General features: G+C 43.0%; 1 protein-coding gene across 3 annotated transcripts in view; it reads right to left on the bottom strand.

Moving 5' to 3' along the window:
- The window catches only part of RETREG1 (reticulophagy regulator 1), a 113,509-nt gene that overhangs the window by 32,832 nt on the left and 57,577 nt on the right, over window positions 1-23,100 (bottom strand). The window contains exon 1 of one of the 3 annotated variants that reach the window (XM_090276210.1): window positions 4,320-4,419. The exons of 1 other annotated variant lie outside the window; for it this stretch is intronic. In XM_090276210.1, the coding sequence (XP_090132336.1) occupies window positions 4,320-4,363 (44 nt within the window). In that variant the 5' untranslated portion in view covers window positions 4,364-4,419. Of the gene's footprint in view, window positions 1-1,694; window positions 2,230-4,319; window positions 4,420-23,100 lie in introns of those variants that run through there. One more of the 3 variants, XM_090276211.1, reaches the window with a different exon arrangement.

Genomic DNA, 23,100 nt, shown 5'->3' with positions numbered 1-23,100 from the left:
ATATTCACTGCAAGTATTAAAACGGTCTATAAACACATCTCATTCAACAAGTATTTATTCAAAATGCCTGTTCTATGCAAACATCTAGCAGGGAGCTGGTGGGAATGCCAGGATGCTGAGAGAAAAAGAGAAAGTCCTGATTTAGGGAACATTAAAATGTCATCGGTAGGGGTGATGCTTACAATACAAGTAGATCAACCCCATCATCTCAAAACCAAGACTGACTTTAAATTTCTCTGAAAATGTCTTAACTACTTAGTCCATGTCCTAAATCTAGACACTTTTGTAAATGCTCTCTTCAAGTACTTGATTTAATGCCTCATTTTTATATAGAAAACTGTTTCATTATTCATTTGTCAACTTAGTGCCCCCCTTTGATGTTATTGGGAAGAAATTTAAAAGAAAATAAAGACTGGAAAACTGAAGAGAGAAGTAGCTTTTAAGGACACGATTACAACTCATTATAGCTGACACACACACACCAGCACATCGTATAACCGTGACTGAAAAGTGCTGCTTATCTTAAAGAAAAGAACAACAACAAAAATATATCTGGCACTCCTGTTCCTAGAGAGCTACCAGTTCTCACCTTCTTTGACTATAAAATTGTCAATAGTCCCTTTTCCTTTTTTAACAACTTAAAACAATTTTTTTTCAATCACAGTTCAATATTATATAAGCTGCAGGAATACAACATAGTGGTCAGACATTTCTATAACTTACGAAGTGATCGTCCCAACAAGTCCAGCACTACCTGGCACCATACACAGCCACCACAACATTACCGACTACATCCCCCACGCTGTACTTTACATCCCATGACTCTTTTGTCATCGCCAATCTGCACTTCTTAAGCCCTTCGCCTTGTTCACCCAGCCCCGCAAACCCCCTCCCGTCTGGTAGCCATCAGTTTGTTCTCTGTATCTGTGAGTTTGTTTCTGTCTGGTTTTCTTTCGACTTCTTCATTTCTTAATTTCCATGACCCTATTTCCAATTCCAATGAAACCAATTCATACAAACTTTGTAAATACAGCAGTGGAGCTAGAAATGGAGACCTTCAGTATGGGCACAGGTTATGCTCGGATCAGTAGGAATAATCGCCTATAACCTTTCCCTTCTCTGTCCCCTCTTCTTAGAGCGAGACATTAATAGAAAACCGATAGAATTAATGTTCTGCAAAAGGGCTTACACTGACCACATTTTCAAAGATAAGAACTGTGGTTTAAAAGAAGTGTTGTAATATCAAAATGGGTAGATTGATCTAATAGTTAACCTTTAGAAATGTTCAACAAGTCTTTAAAATGCAAATACTTCACAAAATGTTCACTGGCTTAGGTTTCCAACAACTATCATTTAAGTTAAAAATCAAATAGCAAAAATTTCAAGTAGACTTTACATTGTGCAGGGAGAAATACTTTTTAAAACTCCACACCATCATTTCCTCATTAAAGAAAAACATTTATTTGCATATGCTTCTAAGTGTATTTTAAGTTAATTTTATGTCTCCATGACAAAAAAAAAAAAAAAAAGAAAAAAAAGAAAGAAAATCAGTTTCTTGGATTTAAGGAATTGCATTCTAATTTTTTAAAATTTTCATTTAAACTAGTCAATATTTTTTAAAAGATAACTAGCAAATAAAAGCTACCTAGCAAATGAAAAGGACTCAGAAAGAAGCAAGTGTATATTGTAATTACCTTTTGTCTGGTCCCAAGTCCTCACCTTCAGGCATCTCTGCCCTTTAAAAATACTAAAACTGTGGAGGAGACCACTGCACGTCTGTGCCGCTCACAGGGCTTTCTTCTCCACTCCAACGATGACTATCAGGAGGAAAATACCCCAGTAGTCAAGTTTCTCCTTTTTGGAAAAAAAAAGCACTCCTCCCTTACTCAGAAAGTAGGTGTTTACAAACTCCCAAAGGCCTGCCTGCCTTGAATGAAGCTAAGAGCCAAGTTATTATGACTGCGCCCTTCTAAAAATAAATAGGTCACCTCTTACTCCCAGTACCGTGACAGGCAGCTGGGAGCAAGCACGGCCCAGCTGCCCAGCATTTTCTGTCCAGTCGTGTGAGAAGCTGTCACCACCAGCGATTAACCTTTATTGGGAGGACGTCGCCTAGGCCTGCCTACCCTTTCTCTTTTCTTTTCTTTCCTGGCATGATCGGCCACCCCACCGAAGGGTAGGCGCGTGGCCACAGGGAGGTTGGAACTTCGGCCTGGGCTATTGGATCTCTAGCTCACTGGAGGGAGCTGGAGGGCAGAGAGCAAAATGGGCTGGACGTGCCAGAGCTGAGAGGTTTGTTTGTTCTGAGAACACTCAGCCACTCAGCAGAAGAGCTCTCACTCAAAAAAAAAAAAAAAAAAAAGCCAATAAATTATTGTGTCTGGAGGGATACTGTTTTGTATGAAAATCTTTCCTTGGGTCACAAAAATTTCTCAACTCCAAATTAAGTTTGCATACAAATATGAGCCCCTGTGTTCCTTTGGGCAGCATGGTTTCTCCTGCAGGACATCCCTCAGTCCTCAGGGGGCAGCCTGACGTTGGTGCATGGCTGGGCTCAGCCTGAGATGTTTTTATAGCTTGGCTCATCACTATGCAGAAGTCATCAATCACTAGGTACCTTCACTGGCTGCAACTTCTAATAGCAGGACAAAAATCACTTCAAGTCTGCTTTTATCAAAAGGCTAGGAGAAAAGCCTTCTGACCTAGGTGGTCAGAAGGTACACATTTCATGTTATAAAATAAAAGTCATGGAAATAGTGACCTCGGTTAACAATATTGTATTGTATATTTGGAAGTTGCTAAGAGTAGATCTTAAAAGTTCTCATCACAAGAAAAAAATTTAACTGTGGTGACAGATGTTAACTAGAACTTATTGTGGTGATCATTTCATAATACTTGCAAATATTGAATTATTATGTCGTAAACCTAAAACTAACAATGTTATATGTCAATTTAAAACACGTTTCAATTTAAAAATAGGAAGTATAGCTCCTTTTTCATTTAAAGGGAAAAAAAGGCTAGAGAAATATTACTGAAATACCTTTAGGAATATATCCTAAAAACTTTGCATAAAACCTTGAAACCATTTTGTTCTCTTGATTGGTAACATTAACTAAGGTAGTAAGCAAGATCTAATTATTAAGAAACTCTATACCTTTCTTTTTTAAAATGCCTGTACTCCATTGTCATATAGCTAATCCCAGCAATATATCTATAGCCAATGTATATTTTACATTTATGTGTGTCAAAGTGATTTACAGAGCATTAAACAATCAAAAAGTTGAAACAACATAATCTGCTTTCTTTTAATAGTATTAGCTATTTTTGTGATACATGCATGTCACAACTGGAGACATTTCTTTAACATTTTATACGAGATCTAAAATATTCAACCTCAAAGTCTAAGGTTAAGTCCATGCAAATACTCGAACACATAACTCAAACACTCTTGACCTTGAAAGAAAATAGTCAGGAGCAGAGCTCTGAAGATCAGGTTGTGCAGGAGCCTCTCAGAACTGAAACAACGTGCTGTGTTGTTAGAAATTCCAGGTTTAAAGAACTGAGAAGTTGAAACACTGAAAATGTTATCAGTGAAAATATTGCTGCACTTTTATTTACTCTTATCAACAAAAAATGCAAATTCCCTGATCTGACTCTCAGTTCTGACAATTCTTTCCCATTAATTTTACCTTTTGTTCTCCTAAGCTCCTATTTTTACTATTTCTTGACTATCTAGAGTGTAGCTGTTGCTGAACTTGGCTGCTGGCTTCGACAGAACTGAATACATCACTGGAATCTCTCTCTCGCTTTTAAAGGGCAGCTAACTGATCAGTGCTGTAATAGATGAACTGCCCACTAACTACCATGAAATATGTACTGAAATACTTCCTTTGAGCATTCCTTCATGCATCTTTAAATTACTTGCTTCAAACAAGAAAAACAAACTCTCATAGGCACAGACAACGGTGTGGTGGTTACCACAGGGAAAGGGGCCGGGGAAGTAAAGAGTAAGCGAGGCCAAATCTACGGTGACAGAAGATGATTTGACTTTGGGTGGTGGGCACACAATGCAGTATACAGAGGATGTATCATAGAATTGTACACTTGAAACCTACATAATCTTATTAACCAATGTCACCCTGATAAATATTATAAAAAATAAAAGAAAATAAATTACTTGCACCATGAATTCTCCTTTAGGTATATTTGTGTTAATTACTGAAATTCACAAGGACAAAAAGGGAAAGCACACAGAGCACAGATAACAGACTGACACAGCAGGAGATTGGGGTACCAGGGATTCCCTCATCACTGCTGACCTGAAATCCACTGGGCATCCTGAAGAATGCAGACAGGGAGACATCCTGAGGGCCACAGACGCTGAAACGGGGGGCCCCACAAAGTTTAGGAGACCTGCTGGTGACGGAGCCCGGATCTGCCTCCAGGACTGAGTGCTCTTTCCACTCCTCCAGCCAGAGAGACAGCCCACACACCCTGGCAGAAACTCATGTGGCCAGACACTTCCATAGAGTAAGTTTCTTATATTCATACACTTTCAAAATCCTATCAACAGGATTCTTGCTAAAATGGGTTCTTGAGGACACACCCAAGGTTGAAAAAGAACTCAGAGGAGCCTGCCTTGAGTTTGCCCAGAGAGTCTCTGTCACGTTCTAAGAAGAGACATTTTTATATCTCATATTTGCACTCAGTGCTACAAACTGTGTGAACCCCCCCCCCCCCAAGAGCCACACGGTCCCACATGGCAGCCACCAGCTGCATGTGGCCACTGAGCAGGTGAAATGCAGCTGCTCCAGATTTTTAAGATGCAATAGGAAAAAAAGTATATAAAGTACCTTATTACTAATTTTTATATTGACTACATGTTGAAATGATATTTTGGGTATACTGGTTAAATAAAATATACTATTAAAACCAATTTCCTTTGGTTTTCACTTTTTAAGATGCGGCTACTAGAAACTTTAAATTATATATCATATGTAGCCTGCATTATATTCCTGTTGGCCTATGCAGCTCTACCTTCAATTCACTACTTCTTTGCCAAAATTGGTCTAAATTAAACATAAAACCAAAGTTACTATGAGAACTGAGTAACACAGTTGTTAATTGTGTTAATTGCCAATTGTTTCAAAAACATTTCCAGCAAGGCTTCTATCAGAAGAGAAAAGGGCAGAGATTACAAAATGGCAGTCAACCTGACAGCACTGAGAGGAGCTCTGAACATTTACTCCCTCAATGGCTCGGCCTCCACTTTGCGCCGCCTAAAACCACCGCTAGAGTCCCTTCCCTCCACCCTCTGAAGACAAGAACAAGACCCCATAAGTAACCTCTTCAAGGCGCTCCCCTCCTCTCTCTTCCAGTTTGTACTCCCAATGATCCCACCTTCTTCTTGCCAGTTCAGGACCCTCTAGGATTCTACTGGCTGTCTCCCCTCAGTCCACAAACATATCCACAAATATTTCTTCCAGAAATCCCACCAGTGACCACCTCCCAGTTACTAACCTCTGTCTTCTATCCTTTGCAGCCCAAGGTCATAACCAGTGGTCTATGGTCATATAAACATACATTTATATATTGATGAAAATATCTGGAAAGATATATATGAAGAAAGGAAAATGAGGAGAAGAAAGAGGGGAGGAGGAGAGGTAGGGAGGGGAGGGAGAGAAGAGAAAGGAAGAGCTTTATAAAGGACTTAGCCTGTTAACTGTGGCTTTCTTCTCTGGCTTAAAAAAATAATGAATATTTTCCATTTTATTCTTTTTGCCTCACTGTATTTTCTGTTTTTGAGCAACAAACAAAAATGGCTTTTATAATATGAAAAAAAAAATTGTTCTTAAAATACAAAAATAAAAGCTTACTTTTAAATGGAAGAGGAAACTTCTGTGGCTTCCTGTCACTACAGAAAAAACATGCCTGCTCTTTCACCTGGGAAACAAGGCCTTCAGGGGTACCAGGATTCCTACTTTCCCCCTCAAGCCAGACCAGCAGGAGTCGTGACTTTGGGGAGTTGGCTGTTCTGTTGGGGATACGCGCTGGCTGAAAGAATGAGAGAAAGGAAACCAGAGCAAGTCCTTCCCGATCCATTGCGTCCACAGTCTAAGAATTCTTTGCCCTACCTTTTCAAAGCCCACCAGTGACTTCCAGTGTTGCCAATACAGAATCTGTTTCCCACGAAAATTTAGACTATATATTATCCACTTTACAAAAGTAGAAGAAGGGTATGGAACTAGTATCAAAGTCAGTATATTTCTGGAACAAAGTGAATAGGGACATCTTTTTTCCCCCCTTAGATTAAAAAAAAAAAAAAAATCAAAGGATCAAATGACTGTATATGTATATGGTGTGAATGATGCATTTGGTAATAACAGGTCTAATGAATTATCATGACATGCCACACTACTAAGACATGGTCCCCTCTCTCTTCCTTCTAGTTGGTGGAATCCTACTGAGACTTGTCCTAGATTGATGGCCTTCAAAGCAATAAAAGCTTCACCCCCCAAAAATTCTATGTTATGCCAATAATCAAAAAGAGTTACTTGGTTTTAATGGGGGCAGAGCACTGAAACGTGGCCTCACACCCCCACAAAGGCAGCCCCTGAATTGGGTCCTTGGTACTGTTGGAAAACTGTGACCCAGATCATCCGAACAGCCAAGAAGAGGAAGTGGGAACCTTTTTTCACAGTTTCTTCTCATGATAATTAGAACAGACACGACTCAGTTACCCATTTTATCTTTCTACCTTTTCAAGGCTTTACACATGGAACGTTTTCCTCAAATTTCTTTTCATCCAAAAATAGCTGGCACTCTAAAACCAACACACAGAGCCTCTGCAAGTCCTCCTGTCCCTCAGCTTTCTGGTCAACCTTCTTCTTCCTTTTTCTGGATCTCTGTAGTCACCCTATTTCCCAGCCTAGGACTCTCCCCAGTTGCACCTCTTCTCCTGGCCATACATTCTCATCAGTGTACCTGTTTGGGTCACAAATTATAGGGTAACCCAATATATCACCATTTTCTTTCTGCTATTTGTCAGAACTTCTATTTTGTTAATACGTCCTAGATTGCCATGTCTTGATTGTCACATACTTTATTATGGTACTGGTGAGGATCACCAACTAGAACCAAATCTTTGCCACAGACTACCCAGTTTGGCCACTGCGGGCCTCCCACACCTTTCCCGTCCAGTTCATGCTACACCTACGCCCCACCTCCCCAAAAGAGCTGTTGAAGTGAAGCTGTTTTGTAAGTGTGGTCTGGGCAGAACAGAGTGCAGCCCAAGGGATCCTGCAGAAGCTAGCCAGCGTGATGGAGGTGAAAAGTCCAGGAGTGGAGGGACAGCAATATGGGACAAGAGTTGGACAATGACAGGAGGGGAAAAGTGGTAAAGGCATGGAGAGGAGCCAGGTGGGAGAGAGGCTGCCAAGAAGCATCGTGCAAGGCTCCGTCACCTCCGAGTTGTACCCTGTGCCAGCGAAACCTGTCATGCCAATCTCTGGGGGGGGGGGGGGGGGGGTCTGTTTGATGTCCTAACTTTCTGATCAAATATATGTCTCTTAATAAAAGTTCATTATATGTTGGGACATTTAAAATTGTGGTATTTAGAAGTTAATGCCCATTTGAATCCATGAAGCATGGTGCGAACACCACAAATAACCCATCTGCCCACTCATCCAGCGGGTTCACAGCAAGAAGGGTGGGTAACAGCAACAGAGAAGAGCAGGAAGTGACATTCAGAGACCAGGAGTAGCCTCAGGAAACATGGAGAGGAAAAAGGGGCCATTTAGCAACTGTATAAGGAAGGACTATGTGAAATGAGGCAGGAGCTCAGACTTCATGAGGCATGTCGCTGGCTTCTTTACTGAGGCCCAGTTCATTGCACTAAACATGGTTCCTACAAACTCTTGCTATTGAACCCCCACCCCAAGGCCCTGTAGTCACTTGTGACTGGTTTTGTCCCTACTTACTTCCTCATTCCTTCTCTCCTTAACACAAAGTCGATACCCTTCTGTACCAAGCCAATTTCTTTCTCTTCTTCCTCTCAACCCCCTCTCCTCCCCAAAAATCTCCTATAAAACTCCAGCAGAAGCATAGACACTGATAGAAATCAAATTCCCTAGGGAACCAGACATTACCATTGGTTCAAGCTTCCCTCCACAGAACACACCTTTCTGAATAATCTTGTTTGCTTTCTTATGTAAAGCTCTCTTCTAAGACTCTACGTGTATTTCAGTGGTAAAGGTCCTTGACAGAGAATCTTTGGTTCCAAGAAATTTAGAACAAATAGCCATGGGAGAATAAGAAGTCTGGCAGACTTCTCTGCTTTTAGCAAACACAAGGAAATGGAAATTTTCTACAACCACAAATCCTAGAAACAGCCTAGTGACTGAATAAGAGTAGCACACAATTCAAGACAAATCTTATCTCTTGAGCTTAAAAGTGCAACGCAAGACAGAGGACGGACAATGGTAACCTTCAGTTTAATTATGGATTACGCAATACTTCTGTCGTATGTTGATCTGCCTTTTCATATGTGGCTTAGGTCAGTGTTAAAAATTACTTTTCATTCCTAAATAGCACCTAATAAATTGCTTCTTGGCTATACTTTGACCCAGTATATTGTGAAGAAGCCAGAGTGAAATGGAGACTGTCCACCTGAACAGGCCTTCAATAGTTAATCATTATTTCCATGTTCATTTTGAGGTTATGGGTTGGGTGGCCTTTTCCTTCACACCGTGTGACCCCATTGTGGCCTTGGCTTGCTGAGCTCCACCTGCTGACCCAACCTTGGGTGGGGATGAGAAATATCCTCAGACCCTTAAAGAACCTCTCCTCTGGGGAACGGTGTTTGATGAAATGTGCTCCCAGGCTAATAACTTATAGCCTCTAGGCATTTTTGAAGAGGAAGCAGCCCCTGTAGAAGCATTTGCTACAAGAAAAGCTGGGCATCTGCTGATCTTTAGAAGTGGGGGCAGAAGAGGGCCTTGACTTAAGAGACCCTACCACTGTTCCTTGCAGAAGGGTAGATCCATCCAATAACCTAATGGGTTGGGACTCCTTGTTTGTCTCAACCACTGTCTGTCTGTCTGATAATAAATCTGGCTTCTCAGAAACATGGTGTATCTCCTTCGGACTACCTCAGGGCTTCAAATAATACACTAATAGCAACCTGAAGGTGTCTCATAAGTGACTTCATTCCCATCAGGGTAAAACCCCTTCGATGAACAGCAAAAAACAATGGCTTTAAAAACAGAATGAAACAAATCCAGCTCATGAACCTTAGAAGAGAACCTGGGGGGGTGAGACTCTGATGGGGGTGAATCCCCAATTTCCTGTCTCCACAATAATTCCTTGTGAGGGGGGTTCCTCCAGCATCCAGTACCTCTCTCCTATAAGCATAACAAACTTGTTATACATTTTTTAAGATTTTATTTTTAGAGAGAGGGGCAGGGAAAGAGAGGATGAGAAACATCAATATGTGAGACAGACATCAATCAGTTGCTTCTCGCACACCCCCACCTGGGGACCTGGCCCAAAACACAGGCATGTGCCCTGACCAGGAATCGAACTGGCCTCTTTCAGTTCGCAGGCTGGTGCTCAATACACTGAGCCACACCAGCCAGAGAAAACTTGCTTTATTTTCATAAACTTTTTGTTTTGGAATAATTTTAGATTTATAGAACCGTTACAAAGGTAGCACAGGGACTCCCATATACCCCGCCTCCAGTTTCCTCTGAGTTAGCATCTCGCATTACCACCATACATTTGTGAAAACTTAAAACCAGCATTGGTATGATGGTATGGACTGAACTCCAGTCTTGGTGTTTCACTGTTTTGTTTTTTTTTTTCACTAACTTCCTCTTCCTCTTCTAGCCTCCCATGCAGGGCACCACACTGCAATCAGTCACCATATCTCCTTAGTCTATTGTGGTCTTAAGAGTTGCTCAGTCCTTTCTTGGTTTCATGACCTTGACAGTTTTGAGGAGCATTTTGTAGATATCGGGTATTTGGCAGCAAGTCCCTCAGTTTGAATTTGTTTTGTTTTTCTCAGGAGCAGACTGAGGTTATGGGTTTGGAGGAAGAAGACCACAGGACTGAAGGATCCTTCTTGTCACATCATGTCAGGGTGTTCATGATATCCACATGACTTCTTGCTGGTCATGTTAGGTTGAACATTTGGACTAAAGCAGCATTTGCCAGCTTCCTCCACTTCAAAGTCATTATTTCTCCCTTTCCATACTCTGATCTTTGAAAACAAGCGTAAGTCCAACCACATCAAGGGGTCAGGGAGGTGGCGCATATGGACACAGCTCCACCCTCTGAAGGGGGGAGTAGCCACAGACAGTATTCATAATTCTTCTGTGACAAAGATTTGCCTCTCCTCCCTCCCTCCCTCATTTACTTATTTATTCATTCATTTATATCAGTAAGGACTTAAGTGGACTCATAAGGACTTAAGAGTTTGGACTATAACCCAGTGCTATGTAATTGAATTTGTTGCTCAAATTTTTCCAGCCACAAGCTCGTCTCTGCCCATGCTGACCTCACCAGTGACGCCTCCTCTAAGCCGTTGACACTGCTCCACTCAACCTGTCCCACCCTGGCCAGTCGACACTCTCCAGCTGGGCTCTTTGTTAACCATGGTGTACCCAGTCTTCTCTAAGACTATCTATCTCTCACCCCTCACACCCTACATCAGCACCAGCCAACAGACAACACCAGGTCTGAACCCAGAAATTGGAGGAGGTGGTCTGACACAGGGGAACACAGGCCTGTGCTCCACAGGCGTGTGCCCATCTCCAAGGACAGGGCACTGTACATGCTCCTCCGTGGTGTCTCCGATGCTGTGAGTTGGGTCCTTGGAGGTGAGCCGTGTGCACACCTGAACTGCCACCAGTGTGTTCCTCTGAAAGCCATGATAGCCTGCCTTTTTTCCCCTCCTTCTGGTAAAAATATTTGGATTGAAACCAAGTTCAAATTTCCTTTCCACGTGTGCTCTTTGTCCTTGCCTTTCATGTTTCTTTCCTATTTTGAGTACTAGAGGAAGTCTGCAATTTAAAAATGGAAACAAGTCTTGGCTTCTTAACTTGTACCCACTTTTAGCATCAAACCATGGCAATGCCATACACACACTTCATCATCGGCTTTCACAGCGGAGTCACACCACTGGACGCTGCTCTCAGTCTGCTGATTTACAACCAATGTGCATTGTTTATGTCAAACCTGACTTTATACTTTTTAATTAGACAATAAAATTATAAGTTGTACTGAAAACCGCGACGGGCATTGAATGACCTATTTAAGACTCCTCCTGATCCAGCTTCGGAGCCCAGTTAAAATTTAAACATCACCTCAGTCCTAAATATAAGTGAAGAGCAAGGGACACATGGTATCATGTGTTTCCACACTATCTGTGGGTGGATGTGCAAGGGGGGACACTGTGTTCAGATATGTCTTCCAGTATGAAGGGGTCCTCTTCTCCCCCCATGAAAGTGCAGCTGTTTTCACGTGAGGAGATGAACAGGGAGTGTCACCAGCAATGAGAAACAGCTGTTTCTAAAGGCTTCCCAGTAACACTGAATTATAGACCTTAAAGGCAAAGTAAAGATCCTCATGGGGACTTCAGCCTGAGAAACAGGCTTCAGCAGACTTGGAGGTGCCTCTCTGGGGCCTGTGCTCCCTCAAATGAACATGGCAGCCCTTTAGGCAAAGCCATGAGACTGAGAAAGAGCAGACTCTGGGTTCCTGGGTGGATTGGTCAGGGTTCCTTCCCAAAGGGGGATCTCGCGATGCTTCACAGAGTCCATGGGGGCAAGAACTGTCCCTTTACTGCTCGTCTCTAAAAACATGCTTTGCACCCTGGCCAGTGTGGTTCATTTGGTTGGGCATCGTCCTACAAACTAAAAGGTCGTGGGCTCGATTCAAGGTTAGGGCAGCTGCCTGGGTTCTAGGTTCAATCCCCCGTCGGGGAGCATGCAAAAGGCAAACCAATCAATGTTTGTCTCCTTCTCTTTCCCCTGCCCTTCCCCCCTCTCTAGAATCAATCAAAGAAAAAAATTTTAATGAAAACATGTTTTGCTTTGCTTTTGCAATCCTACGAAATCTGTCATATACCTGGGCTGTCCATTCAATTTCTTTATTTAGAAAAGAAAATACTGGGGGAGGAAGAATGGCTGAAATGACATCAGTCAATGCTCGTCTGGGAAGCTTTTAGGTGTCATAGAGGTTCCCTGATCGAAGTGGTATATTATTATAACGTAATATTATATTATATATTAATAACATTAATAACAATAATAGTATAATTGAACACATTTATCCCAGATTTCACATTTGTGGGGGTGTGACCTCATAACTGAAGGGACTAAGTGTTATTATAAATAAGCTTTTCAAAACTTTCTTCCAACAGTAATATAGTAAGTGGTCATGCGATAAACACCAAGGAACAGATTGGTAGTTGCCAGAGGTGGGGTTGGGAGGTGAGGAATTGGGTAAAAGTGGTCAAAAACTACAACCAGTTATAAGTAAGGCCTAGGAATGTAATGTAGAGCGTGGTGACTATAGTTAACAATACTGTACTGTTTATTTGAAACTTGCTAACTGAGTCAGTTTCAATAAAACTGACATGAAGGGAGAATAAGAAAAGCAGCATTTTAAAGCTAATGTTATGCAACTAAGATATGTTTTATAGACAATATATCGATATAGCTAAATTTTTAAACAGTGATTTCACAGTGGTTGCAATGAGCATGAATAGGAAATTGGACACTTTAAATTACGTTTAGGAAGCCTATATATACAAGGTGGCCAAAAGCCTTTCCTGGACCATGGCCATGGAAATGACGGCCATTGTCATCCATTCGCAGTTCCCTGTGTCAAGCCCATACTGCATGCCAAGTGGAAGCGAAGTCATCTAAATAGCACTGGCTGGTGTGTGGAAGCCAGCACTTCAGGGTCCACAGAAGGCATGGGGACCATTGGGGGTGAGGTCCAGCCCAGGTACAAGGGGATTATAGAGTGAGGGGTCTAGGACACATTCTGGACATGGAGCCGAGCTGATGGACCAAATGTGTGGAACAGGGACATGGTGAAATCAAAGATGACTTCAATCTACTCACCTGAATACCACGAAATCCCTAAAAGCACATTTTTGATGGGATGTTTTACATATTAAAACAGGTTGGAAACCTTTTCCGTATATAGACAGATAGCAAATATCTGTCAGAACTACTCAACTCCACTATTGTAACAGACAAAACGTAAATGAATGAGTTCAAGCCACAGTCGGCAATCCCTGTATAATACGAGGTCTGTCCAGAGATATCCAGCCATTTAATATGGAAAATAGAGACATTTACTGAAGAAGATACAAGATACAAGAAACACTGTACATAGAACAATGACACCTCAGCTCCCTTCAAAGTAGGCACATTGGAACCTCCCACAGTTCTCCCAGTCACCATCAGCTGCCCCGTCATATTTTCGTGGATCTCATTGATGGTCTGAAATCTCTGCCCTTTCAAAGGTGGTTTTAGTTTTGGGAAAATCCAAAAGTCACAGGGCACCAAATCTGGGCAGTAAGGGGGCACTGAGCCACCTGGGTGATTTGATGTTCCACAAAAGAACAGTGCACAAGACTGTGATGCACTAGTGGGCACATTGTCATGATGAAGCTGCCAACTGCCAGTGGCCCATAGCTGCAGCCTTTGGAATCATCCAAATTGCTTCCATGGAGAAATATTCGAGTTTACCACGGAATTTGATGCAGATTCGTTGCTCTACTCATTCAGTCATTTTGAATGTGATGGCCACACAGTACACACACTACCACCGCAGTGAACTGGTCATTCTTCACCCACGCGCATTCCAGTCCACTCTCCTTGGCTGCCAGGTTACATCAATGTCACGCAAACCGTTCACATTATATTAACAATGGCTGGACTTTTTCTGGACAGACCTCATCATATACACACACACAACACAAATTATTATAAATGTGTCCATATGTAATCAATTAGAGAATACCATCCATAAGGAATTATGTACCCCAACATTAATAGTGATTATCTCTATGATTTTTACTTTCTTTTGCGTGCTTTAAGTATTTTTTAAAATTTCCCCACAGGTGTATTCTTTTGTTATCAGATAAACTCTACAAAAAATATATATATGTGTATATATATATATGTATGTATGTATGTAAAGTCTGGAATTCTACCTTTAAAATTCTACAGATAAAAACAAAGTCTGTTATTCTGTGTTTTGATGTCCTGTAACTAGTCATACTTTTTAATGGAGATTATTTAATATAAAAATATTTACTAAAAAGGTCATCAAGAAATAAATTCTAAACCAGCAGTTGACAAGAATATAACCTGTCATGGTGTCCCTTGGGACTGGAGCGTGTCTGTCTGTGTGAAGCCTGGAGAAAGGTATTTTTTTTACTGCATTGGCTGAGTCTCTGGAAAAGGTTGCATCTTGAATTAGCAGCTTGACTGTTTGCTGTCCAGATAAATATTGTGTTGCTATGACTGAAACCATCCTGCCACGTGGGTTACCCAGTCATATAATTAGCCTCTTATCATATCTGGTGCAAATCAAACCAGCAGCACTTGCTGTTAATGTGGTAATTGAACAAACCAGAAACACTCCTTTCAATGTATCAACATCTGATTGAATATTTTCACCATCCCGCTGAAGGCCCCAGCAGGGTTATTTTGCGGCATTGTTCATCAGCAAGCTGAACCTCAGCATAAATCAAACATCTTGATAAGTTCCCAGCTAGCTCAGCTATTTTAGCACATTTTTTTCACATCTTTAATTGTATCATGGTGCATTTTGTTAGTTTACCCAGATGTGGAACAGGGTAGAAGAATGAAATTAACCTTGAGTGTCTGTCAGATGCATAGACACTATCCTCAAGCCACTATTCATGTTTATCCTCCATCATGGTCAGGTTCATTTTCAACCTCTGTGTTTCCATCAGAGTCAAGGCAAAGAGAAGCCTAATGTAGCTTGACCTGCATCCAGAGAGCTGCGCCCTGTACGCTCTCCATCATTTGATCCCATCCTCCTGCCCCAGAAGGCTAGGCGCACGAGAGCACCCCTTCCCTGCTGCCCATGCCTCCTCTTCTTCCCCTCACAGATGCAGATCCTAATAAATGGGCTACACGGTCACCTCTGTCTTGCAGACCCTTCCCAAGAAACTCACCCTGGCTCTAATCCTCAGATTGTTGGCCAAATTTTGTTTACTTCTCAATGGGATTACAACTCCTGGCTTTAGCCATAGACCACTGAAAGGCACGATCTCTGGCGTCCAGGCCTCTGATTGCACTGGGTACACTGCATGTGCTCCAAGGGACAATTCTGCCAAGTGACCCCTGGAGCCAGCCTGCCTGGGTTCTGATGCTGACTCTACTACCTAATAGCTGTGTGATCGCAGGCACGTTACTTAACTTCTCTGTGCTTGTTTCCTCAACTGTAAAATGCAGTTGTGAAGACAATGCATTTGTAAATGTTGCAAAGTATACTAGATTGAGTTAAACATACAAGACTGCATGAGAATGTAAAAATATGCATAATACTGAGAACAGCGCTAGCATTAGAACTGTGCTTCTTAAGTGTTTGCTTTAAAAAAAATACTCAAGAGATAAAGGAATCCAATTTCACATTTTCCATGTGGTCCTCTCCAATTGCAATAATCTTTCTCTTCTCATCAGAATATCAATGTAAGGAAAGAATGAAGAAACAAAATTATTTTTCACATTTCCTATTCTTTCATTTTGGGTCCTTTGTTACTGCTGGGCCAGTTCGCCCCTTGATGACAGATAACAATGCAGCAGCTAAGGAGTATTCACTGTGTATTAAGTGCTTTATGTTAACTGCTCAGATAATCCTTAAAATGTCTTGAGGAAGATAGTGTCCTCCCATTTCACAGACAGGGAGACTGAGGCTGAGGGGCAAAGTATCTTGCCCAAGGCCACAGAAGTTTGCAAATGGCTAAGCCAGGGATATATCTTTTTCCTCTCTTGAATCATCCATTGCTCATAGATAGCACAGTTCCAGACTCATCTAGATGTTTATTAACTAAATAGTTTGGTTAAATGACATTCATTTAATAACTGTGTACTGATGCCAACCACAGGCCAGGCACTAGGAGGGCAAAGAAGATTAGAAATAGTCCCTCTCATCACCAAGTGTAAGTCTGTGAGGAACATAGACAAATCAACAAGCACTTACAAAGTCATGCGATGGGTGCTACTATGACAGAGGAAAGACAGATATGGAGAGTCACATGATGAGCCAGATACAGGTGGGGGGGCGGCTGCAGTGGGTGAGAAAGTCTCCCCAAGGAAGTGAAGTCTCAGTGATGGTATAGGATGTGTGGGGGCCAGGGTTGAGAGGGGGTGGATTCCAGGTGGAAGCAAGACAACTCAAGGCATGTCTGAGGACAGAGAAGGCAGAATAGTTACAGAGAATGGAAGGAAGAATATGAGGTTCCACAAAGCGTGCATTTGTTGCCAAATTAGGCAGCAGACAGCCCTGAGTTGGGCTTCCCTTTCATAGCACATACTGTACGCAAACCAATTTGGAAGGTTTGCACGTGCCCTTCCGCCAAATGCAAGGTTCCTTTGCATCAGAGGAAGTGGCATTTGTTAGGGGAGCATCAGGGAACCTGTCAGAGCTCCCACGGCCAGCCCATGTCAGCCAGCTGGGTTGGGGGATGGCACCCATGTCCGCCTTGGCCTTGGAAAATTGTCCTTAAAAAACAGACACAGGGAGGCAGACACTGAGATCAGATATGTCCTGACAGCCAATGGAGGCCCAATGACACTGAATATTAGTTGCTGATTTGTCTTGAAATTTTGGGTGTCTAGAACTTTCTAGAACATCAGAGGTTTCCTCTCAATATACTCATTAGTGTTCAAATGTTTTTGTTCTTTTTTTCCTTTTTGTTTCCTCACATAGGTTCTCCATGTAGACAATAAAGGGAAAGACTAGAGCAATGAACTAGATGCCATCTAAAAATTATTTTACAAAGAATGCCTGTATTATCTACATCTTTCTGAAAAACATTTACAAATTAACTAAACGTGGAGCTAACTGCATGAATTTCCTGCACAAAGTTATAGTTTCAGAAACTAAGTTGGCCATGGGAGAACAAGCTAGGTTCCCCCGGTGTGTATTAGCATCTCCGTTTTGTAAACTGTTAGAGCTGGTACAGCGTAGGTGGAAGGCTGGGGTGAAATTTTAAACAATGACAACTTTGAAGACAGATCATCTGGAATCACTACTGTACACCATTCCCCCCCACCTCCAAAAACAAATGCCCTATTTCAAGTGTGGGGATCTCTGTCCAAGGCAGACCAATGCAGAGGGTCTCCAGATCTACGTCTTTCTTGACTGATGCTGAGGAATGAAGAACTTTCTATTGTAACCAGCAGAGATCCAACATGGATCCTCATGGTGACTATGGTGCTATTTCACACCCTCATGGGTTCTTAGAATGGCTCACAGCATCAGCCAGGGTTCCTGGTGGCAAATAAGATGCGCCTGCTCTGGTTGGTTGGAACAGGACAAAACGCAGCGCAAAGGTCATCACAGAATGGCTCCAGCATAAATACCGGTGGAAACACCTGGCAGCTCACAGAATGCTGATACTGAGACCCTTCACCCTTGCTACCTGGGAAGACGGATGTACAGGCCACCACCCTCACCAGAATGGGTTCCTTAAAGCCTGTGTCCTTCATGACCAGCTTCTAATTCCAAGTCTGACGTCCATGCATGTGTGTGGTGGAGCCCAGATGACATGCCTGCACCCTTGCTTCGGGGAGCCTGGAAGAGTGAACACCAGCGTCTACACTGAAAAAGCACAGACTCATAAGGCAGAAAATCCCCCTGCATGGGGGCGCCCTTCCAAAGGACGGGACAACCAAAAAGAATGACACATTTTCCTTACACCCCTGATTCACAATAATGAACATTTTATCACCAAAAAAAAACTGGGTGTCTGAGTATGATTGGAGTTGCTGAGACTTTAATTCTGTGTGAGAACAACACTGTCTACACACACTCTGAGAACCAAGATACGAGGGGCCCGCTGGTGTGGAGCCATAAAGAGGTGCTCCCCAAGGTTATCGTCTGAAGTGCAGAGAGCCCCACACACACCCAGCCCCGCTGGGCGTCCAGGACGTATAGAGCGTGTGGAAAGGAGAGATTACCCTGCCTGTTTCAGCCAACCTTATCAAAGCCAAGGCCATCATGTGATAATGTGTGAATGAATCAGAAGGGGTAGCCCGGGTATTTCTGTACTCATATCAACATTCACACTTCAAAACCAGCCAGCTCTCATTTTCCTTTTCTGAGTTTTTACTGGGCACTTTTCACATACGACTTAGAACCTCCATCTTCCTGATTTGCAAAGAGAAGCCCCCTCTGAAGCATACTCTGTACCAGTGGTTGCTACATCGATAAAATATCCCCACCAAACTTCTGAAGGGCAATCAGTGTCTTGCGCTACCGTTTTTCCTTCTTTGGAAATGATGATCTCTTCATGGGCACTGGATTATGCACTCATTCAGCAAGTATTTTTAATTGAGCACTTATTAAGTTCCAGGAACTGTGTGTGCTAGGTCCCAGAGATACATGGATGAATATGGGAGGCATGTTCTCTGCTTCAAGGAGCTCCCAGGGTGGTGGAGAAGCAGGATATTAAACAAACGTAGACATAAATAAATATATAAAGGCACGTTTTGTTAAGGGCTATGAACAGCTGGGTCCTAATGGGGTAAATTTTCAGCCAGAATGCCTGTACTGGTTTTGTTGTCTTTCTCCCTCTCTTCCCCACCCCTGCTCTCAAATACAAACATATTTCAGTTGGCATTAGTCCTTTTGAGATCTGAGTCTTCTGTCGGATCTCAATGACGCCAAGGGCAAAGAGCGCCTTCTATATGTTTACTTTTCATTTTCATCAATAACTTTATTGATTTAGATATTTTGAGTATGTCAGCTATCTCCCACGTGGCATAACATTAATTGTTCTCAAGTAATATCTTGATTTGACTGCTATTAACTTCAACTGGTTTACCCGACCATGGAGCATCATCCAGCGAGAAATCTCCAGCATAAAACTTTGCAAACCACATTGGCACATTCAATCAGTCACAGCACCTTCTCCATACACTGCACAAATCTTTTTTTTTTTTATATTTCAGTTGTGTTTTTACCCTTTTTGAAATCATAAAGCATAATATGACAAAAATGTTGCTTAGTTTTCATCTTCAATATTAAAATGGCAAGACAAAATTTCATCAGTTTTAATGGTGTTTTTAAATGCATGCTGATATGACAGCTGTCACAATACAATCTAACAAAATTGTTTTGAATGGGGTTAAAGACAACTAAGCACTACAAAATCCATCTTATGGGGAAAAACAAACAAACAAACTTTTTGGCCAGCCCAGTACCAAATGGGCACTGTGGTTCTCGGACGCACGCCGCCCTGGGGCTGCCCGAGCGCTAGCTGCCTAGGGTACCTATGTACCAAATCTGAAATCACAGGGAGCACGCAAAGCAAGAGTCTCACAGGTCTTCTACCTCCTTTGGAGCCCGCCTTCCCCACCCACCCATTCCACTTCTCTTGTTCGAAACAGACCACCAGAGTGCGGGGATTTATCGGAATGTTCGGGCCCGCCCTCACAAAGGAGGTGAAGATCAGGGAGCCCTCCCATTTACCCCAGAGAGACACTCTCACAACACGCCCTGACGCTGACAGTGTCGCTAAAAACCCAAACTCCCTCCTTAGGTCTTCAGCTAGGAAGAATTCAATTGCTCACAGTGGCAATAAGAGTGACAAGGATTATGAGTCAGCATGAGCGGATCACCTCACGAAACATAAAATCACCAGCCTGGTTCACCCCTGGGACCTGGACATGTCAACACTTCAACACATTTTAACTTCTCTCAAGGTGCCACCAAGACACACCCGGTCTCAGGACGAGCGTGTCTCCCATCTCATTTTTCCCTCATCCCACTCCACAGGGAGCACTAAGGCACTGGCGTGTCAGACACGCGGGATGGAAAACCCAGGAGTCAGCGTGGCGTAGCACAGCCGCTCGCCAAGAGACGGAGATCACTGCACAGTGTTGGTGGCACTAAAGCAAAAGGATGCCCAACATCGTATTTTTTTTATAAATTAAAATTAGAGTTAGAATGTTTTATACACTAATGGGCTCACAAGTTCATCTCAGACTCACATTTTGGAAAGCATGCTGGCTGACTAAAAAATGTTTTTTCAAATATGAATTTGCTTAGAGATCCCCCAAGATGAACGCTCAGACTGGTCACAGGTATGGTTAAAGGAAGGACCCTTCATTGCACCTCACACCTCAAGAGTCCCAAGACGGCAGGAGGTCCAATCTCAACATACTGCCTTCCAGACTCTTTCCTCCCCTCCCCTGACCAGCCCACGCCAATCCCACTCGGCCTGTCCTGTCCCTTAGGATGAGAGTGGGACTGACCTGCCTGGTCCCAAACAGCTGTAGGAACCAAAGACCTGCTTGTTCACAGAGCCCTTATCAAGGGGCCCGGCACTCTGCAGGCTGCCGTGTGCTTTCATCCCCGCCGGAACCCCCTGAATCAAATAGCATTTTCTACATATTGAAAGTGAAGAAACAAGACTTTGAGCTTTTGGAATTTACCCAGGCCAGGTACCTGTTGAGAGGTGGGGACATTCTGTAAATGGCTCCTGTACTTGTCTGAAGATGCAGGCCACAGCATCCAGGCCTCCGAGGCTGCCGGCTGCAAACATCTGCAGCAGCTCAAAGGTGGGGTGCAGGAGTGAGTCACGTGTGGTGTATGGATATGACCACAGATCAAAGGCAGGATTTAATTCTTTAAAAGGAGGACAGTTTGAGGCATGGATATGGGGTGATAGGTGCATTCACACCCATGGGGCCTTTTGTCCACTAAGGAAAGTGACAGTCCTGCCTAGGCCTACTCTCAGCCTGCAGGCATCGGCCACTGCTTTTGGAGCAAATATTGGGCAGATAAAATACAGAAATTCTCAACCTCAAGTATAGGCACAGAATACAGGTTGGGGCAAAAGCGGATTTACAACTATTCATTTGGAAAATAACTATTATATAATTCATATGGATAATAATAATTATTATTATCTCCAGGATATTCATAGGAAGGGATTTAGGATCGGCCTATGGGTGCCTGCCTGTGAGGTCACACGCGGCATTCGAGCGAGGCCTCAAATCAGAACAAGATGTCCGAGATGCAGCCCAGCCCCCAGCCCTGGGAGGAAACTTCACTCACCCTCTCTGCTCCCCTTAACCAAAACACAGAGCAGATGGAGCCTGGCTTCCACACTGAAGACCACGCCGCCAGCCTCAGGAGGAACGTGAGACACTGCTTTGGATGAAGGAGCCTGCGAGGTGACTGCCTGGGCAGCGGGAGGGCTCACCTGCCCCCTGGGTGCCCCTGGGAGTCTTGTTCTGAGCATGAGAGTGGCTTCCAATCAAGGGCTCTTCTATTCGTCACACGCAATGAAGATAAATAATGATGATGACAGACAGCTAAGAGCTGAATGCACACCATTCTGCATTCAATGCTGTCCCTACGTGGTCTCAGTCAGGCCTCCCCAAAGCTCCAGGTGGGGGGTTCCTGTTATTCCACCCATTTTAAAAATGAGCACGCTAAGGCGGAGGAAGGTCTGAACTCAAGTCTGTCTCAACCACAATGGCCTAACCCTCAGTGCAACCACTGACCTCCTGAGACACTTGCCAGCAGGGTCATGGACCTCACCTTACAATCAATAAGGGACGAAAGTGCTTGACTGCTTATCAGAATCTATTACAGACACCCTTCTAGTCTGAAATTTTTCAGGGGGGATTGAAATCATCTCTTCAGACATGTCACTATAAGGAGCCTCAAAGAGCTCTGAATTACAGACCATCTCCCAAGGATGGACACAAGCATTTCATTTCCATGAAGGGGAACATGTGAGGAAGGAGGAGGGGGTGGGTCCTGACTTCATGGTCTGTTAGAATGAGCTTGGAGGAAATAAACAAGTTATTTTGCTCCTGCACTCACGTGCTCTGACCCAAAGCCAGCAGGACAGTCCTTACAATTCAGTAACTAATCAGCTGATGGGCCGTGAAGCACACCTCTGAATGTCATCAGAGTCCAGGCACTTGCCCCGGGAATCCAGAAATAAGCTGTCACCAAAGGGACGTGTGCCCTCTGGATATAATTTCCAGAACATGTTTCGTAATGTAGGGCTGGGACTTAGAGAGCCAGACAGGAAAGGTCAAAACACAGCCCCTGGCCCTGCCGCACCCAGCCCCGGCTCCTCCTGCCCCGCAAACTGCTCCCTGCTTGCCGCCTAGTCCCTGAGCCCCAAGTCCCTTCCCAACTGCCACCAGGAAACCCAGCTGTGCCATTAGGGATGTGCTGCCGCATCATTTCACCATCATTGAAGGCACATCTCACTGCTTGATTGACTTGCTTTGAACATGTTTTGAGTGTCTGTCAAAAATTAATGAGCAGTTTATTCACCAGACATTTAGATGTCAAATAATTACTAGTACCAGATTCTTCACTTACCAAATGTGCCTAAATTGACTGACATGTTTTAAAATAACTTCTCTTTTTAAAGTAACATTTGCTGGGAGTAGCAAACGTGAATAGCACTTTTAAATGAACAGAATTCTGCCCTAGAGAAACACACATTCAAATAACTTTTTTAATGTAAAATTTATGATTACTTTATTTGTATGCTTGACTGTTATTTTTTTTATTAAGACAAAGGATTTTGCTGCTGATAAACATATAGACACTCAGTGAGTCGATTTACCAAAACTGGATTTCCCTTTGGACCTAGACATTCAAAGTGAACAGCTTTCTCCTTTCAACCTGGATCCCCCTACTAAAACTTGCCAACACAATAGGCTTTCCTATGGCAGTGATCTTGATCTTATTGGTGCTTTTTATGCTTTTGCAAACTTCTTAAGAGCAAGTCAATTACCTTATTATGCTTGTTTATTGAGCAAAGTCATTTATAAAGTCAATAATTGATCA

Source organism: Furipterus horrens, unplaced genomic scaffold, assembly GCF_987537825.1.
Source record: "Furipterus horrens unplaced genomic scaffold, mFurHor1.1.pri manual_scaffold_5, whole genome shotgun sequence".
Taxonomy (NCBI): domain Eukaryota; kingdom Metazoa; phylum Chordata; class Mammalia; order Chiroptera; family Furipteridae; genus Furipterus; species Furipterus horrens.
This window is presented reverse-complemented; position numbering and strand designations above follow the sequence as displayed.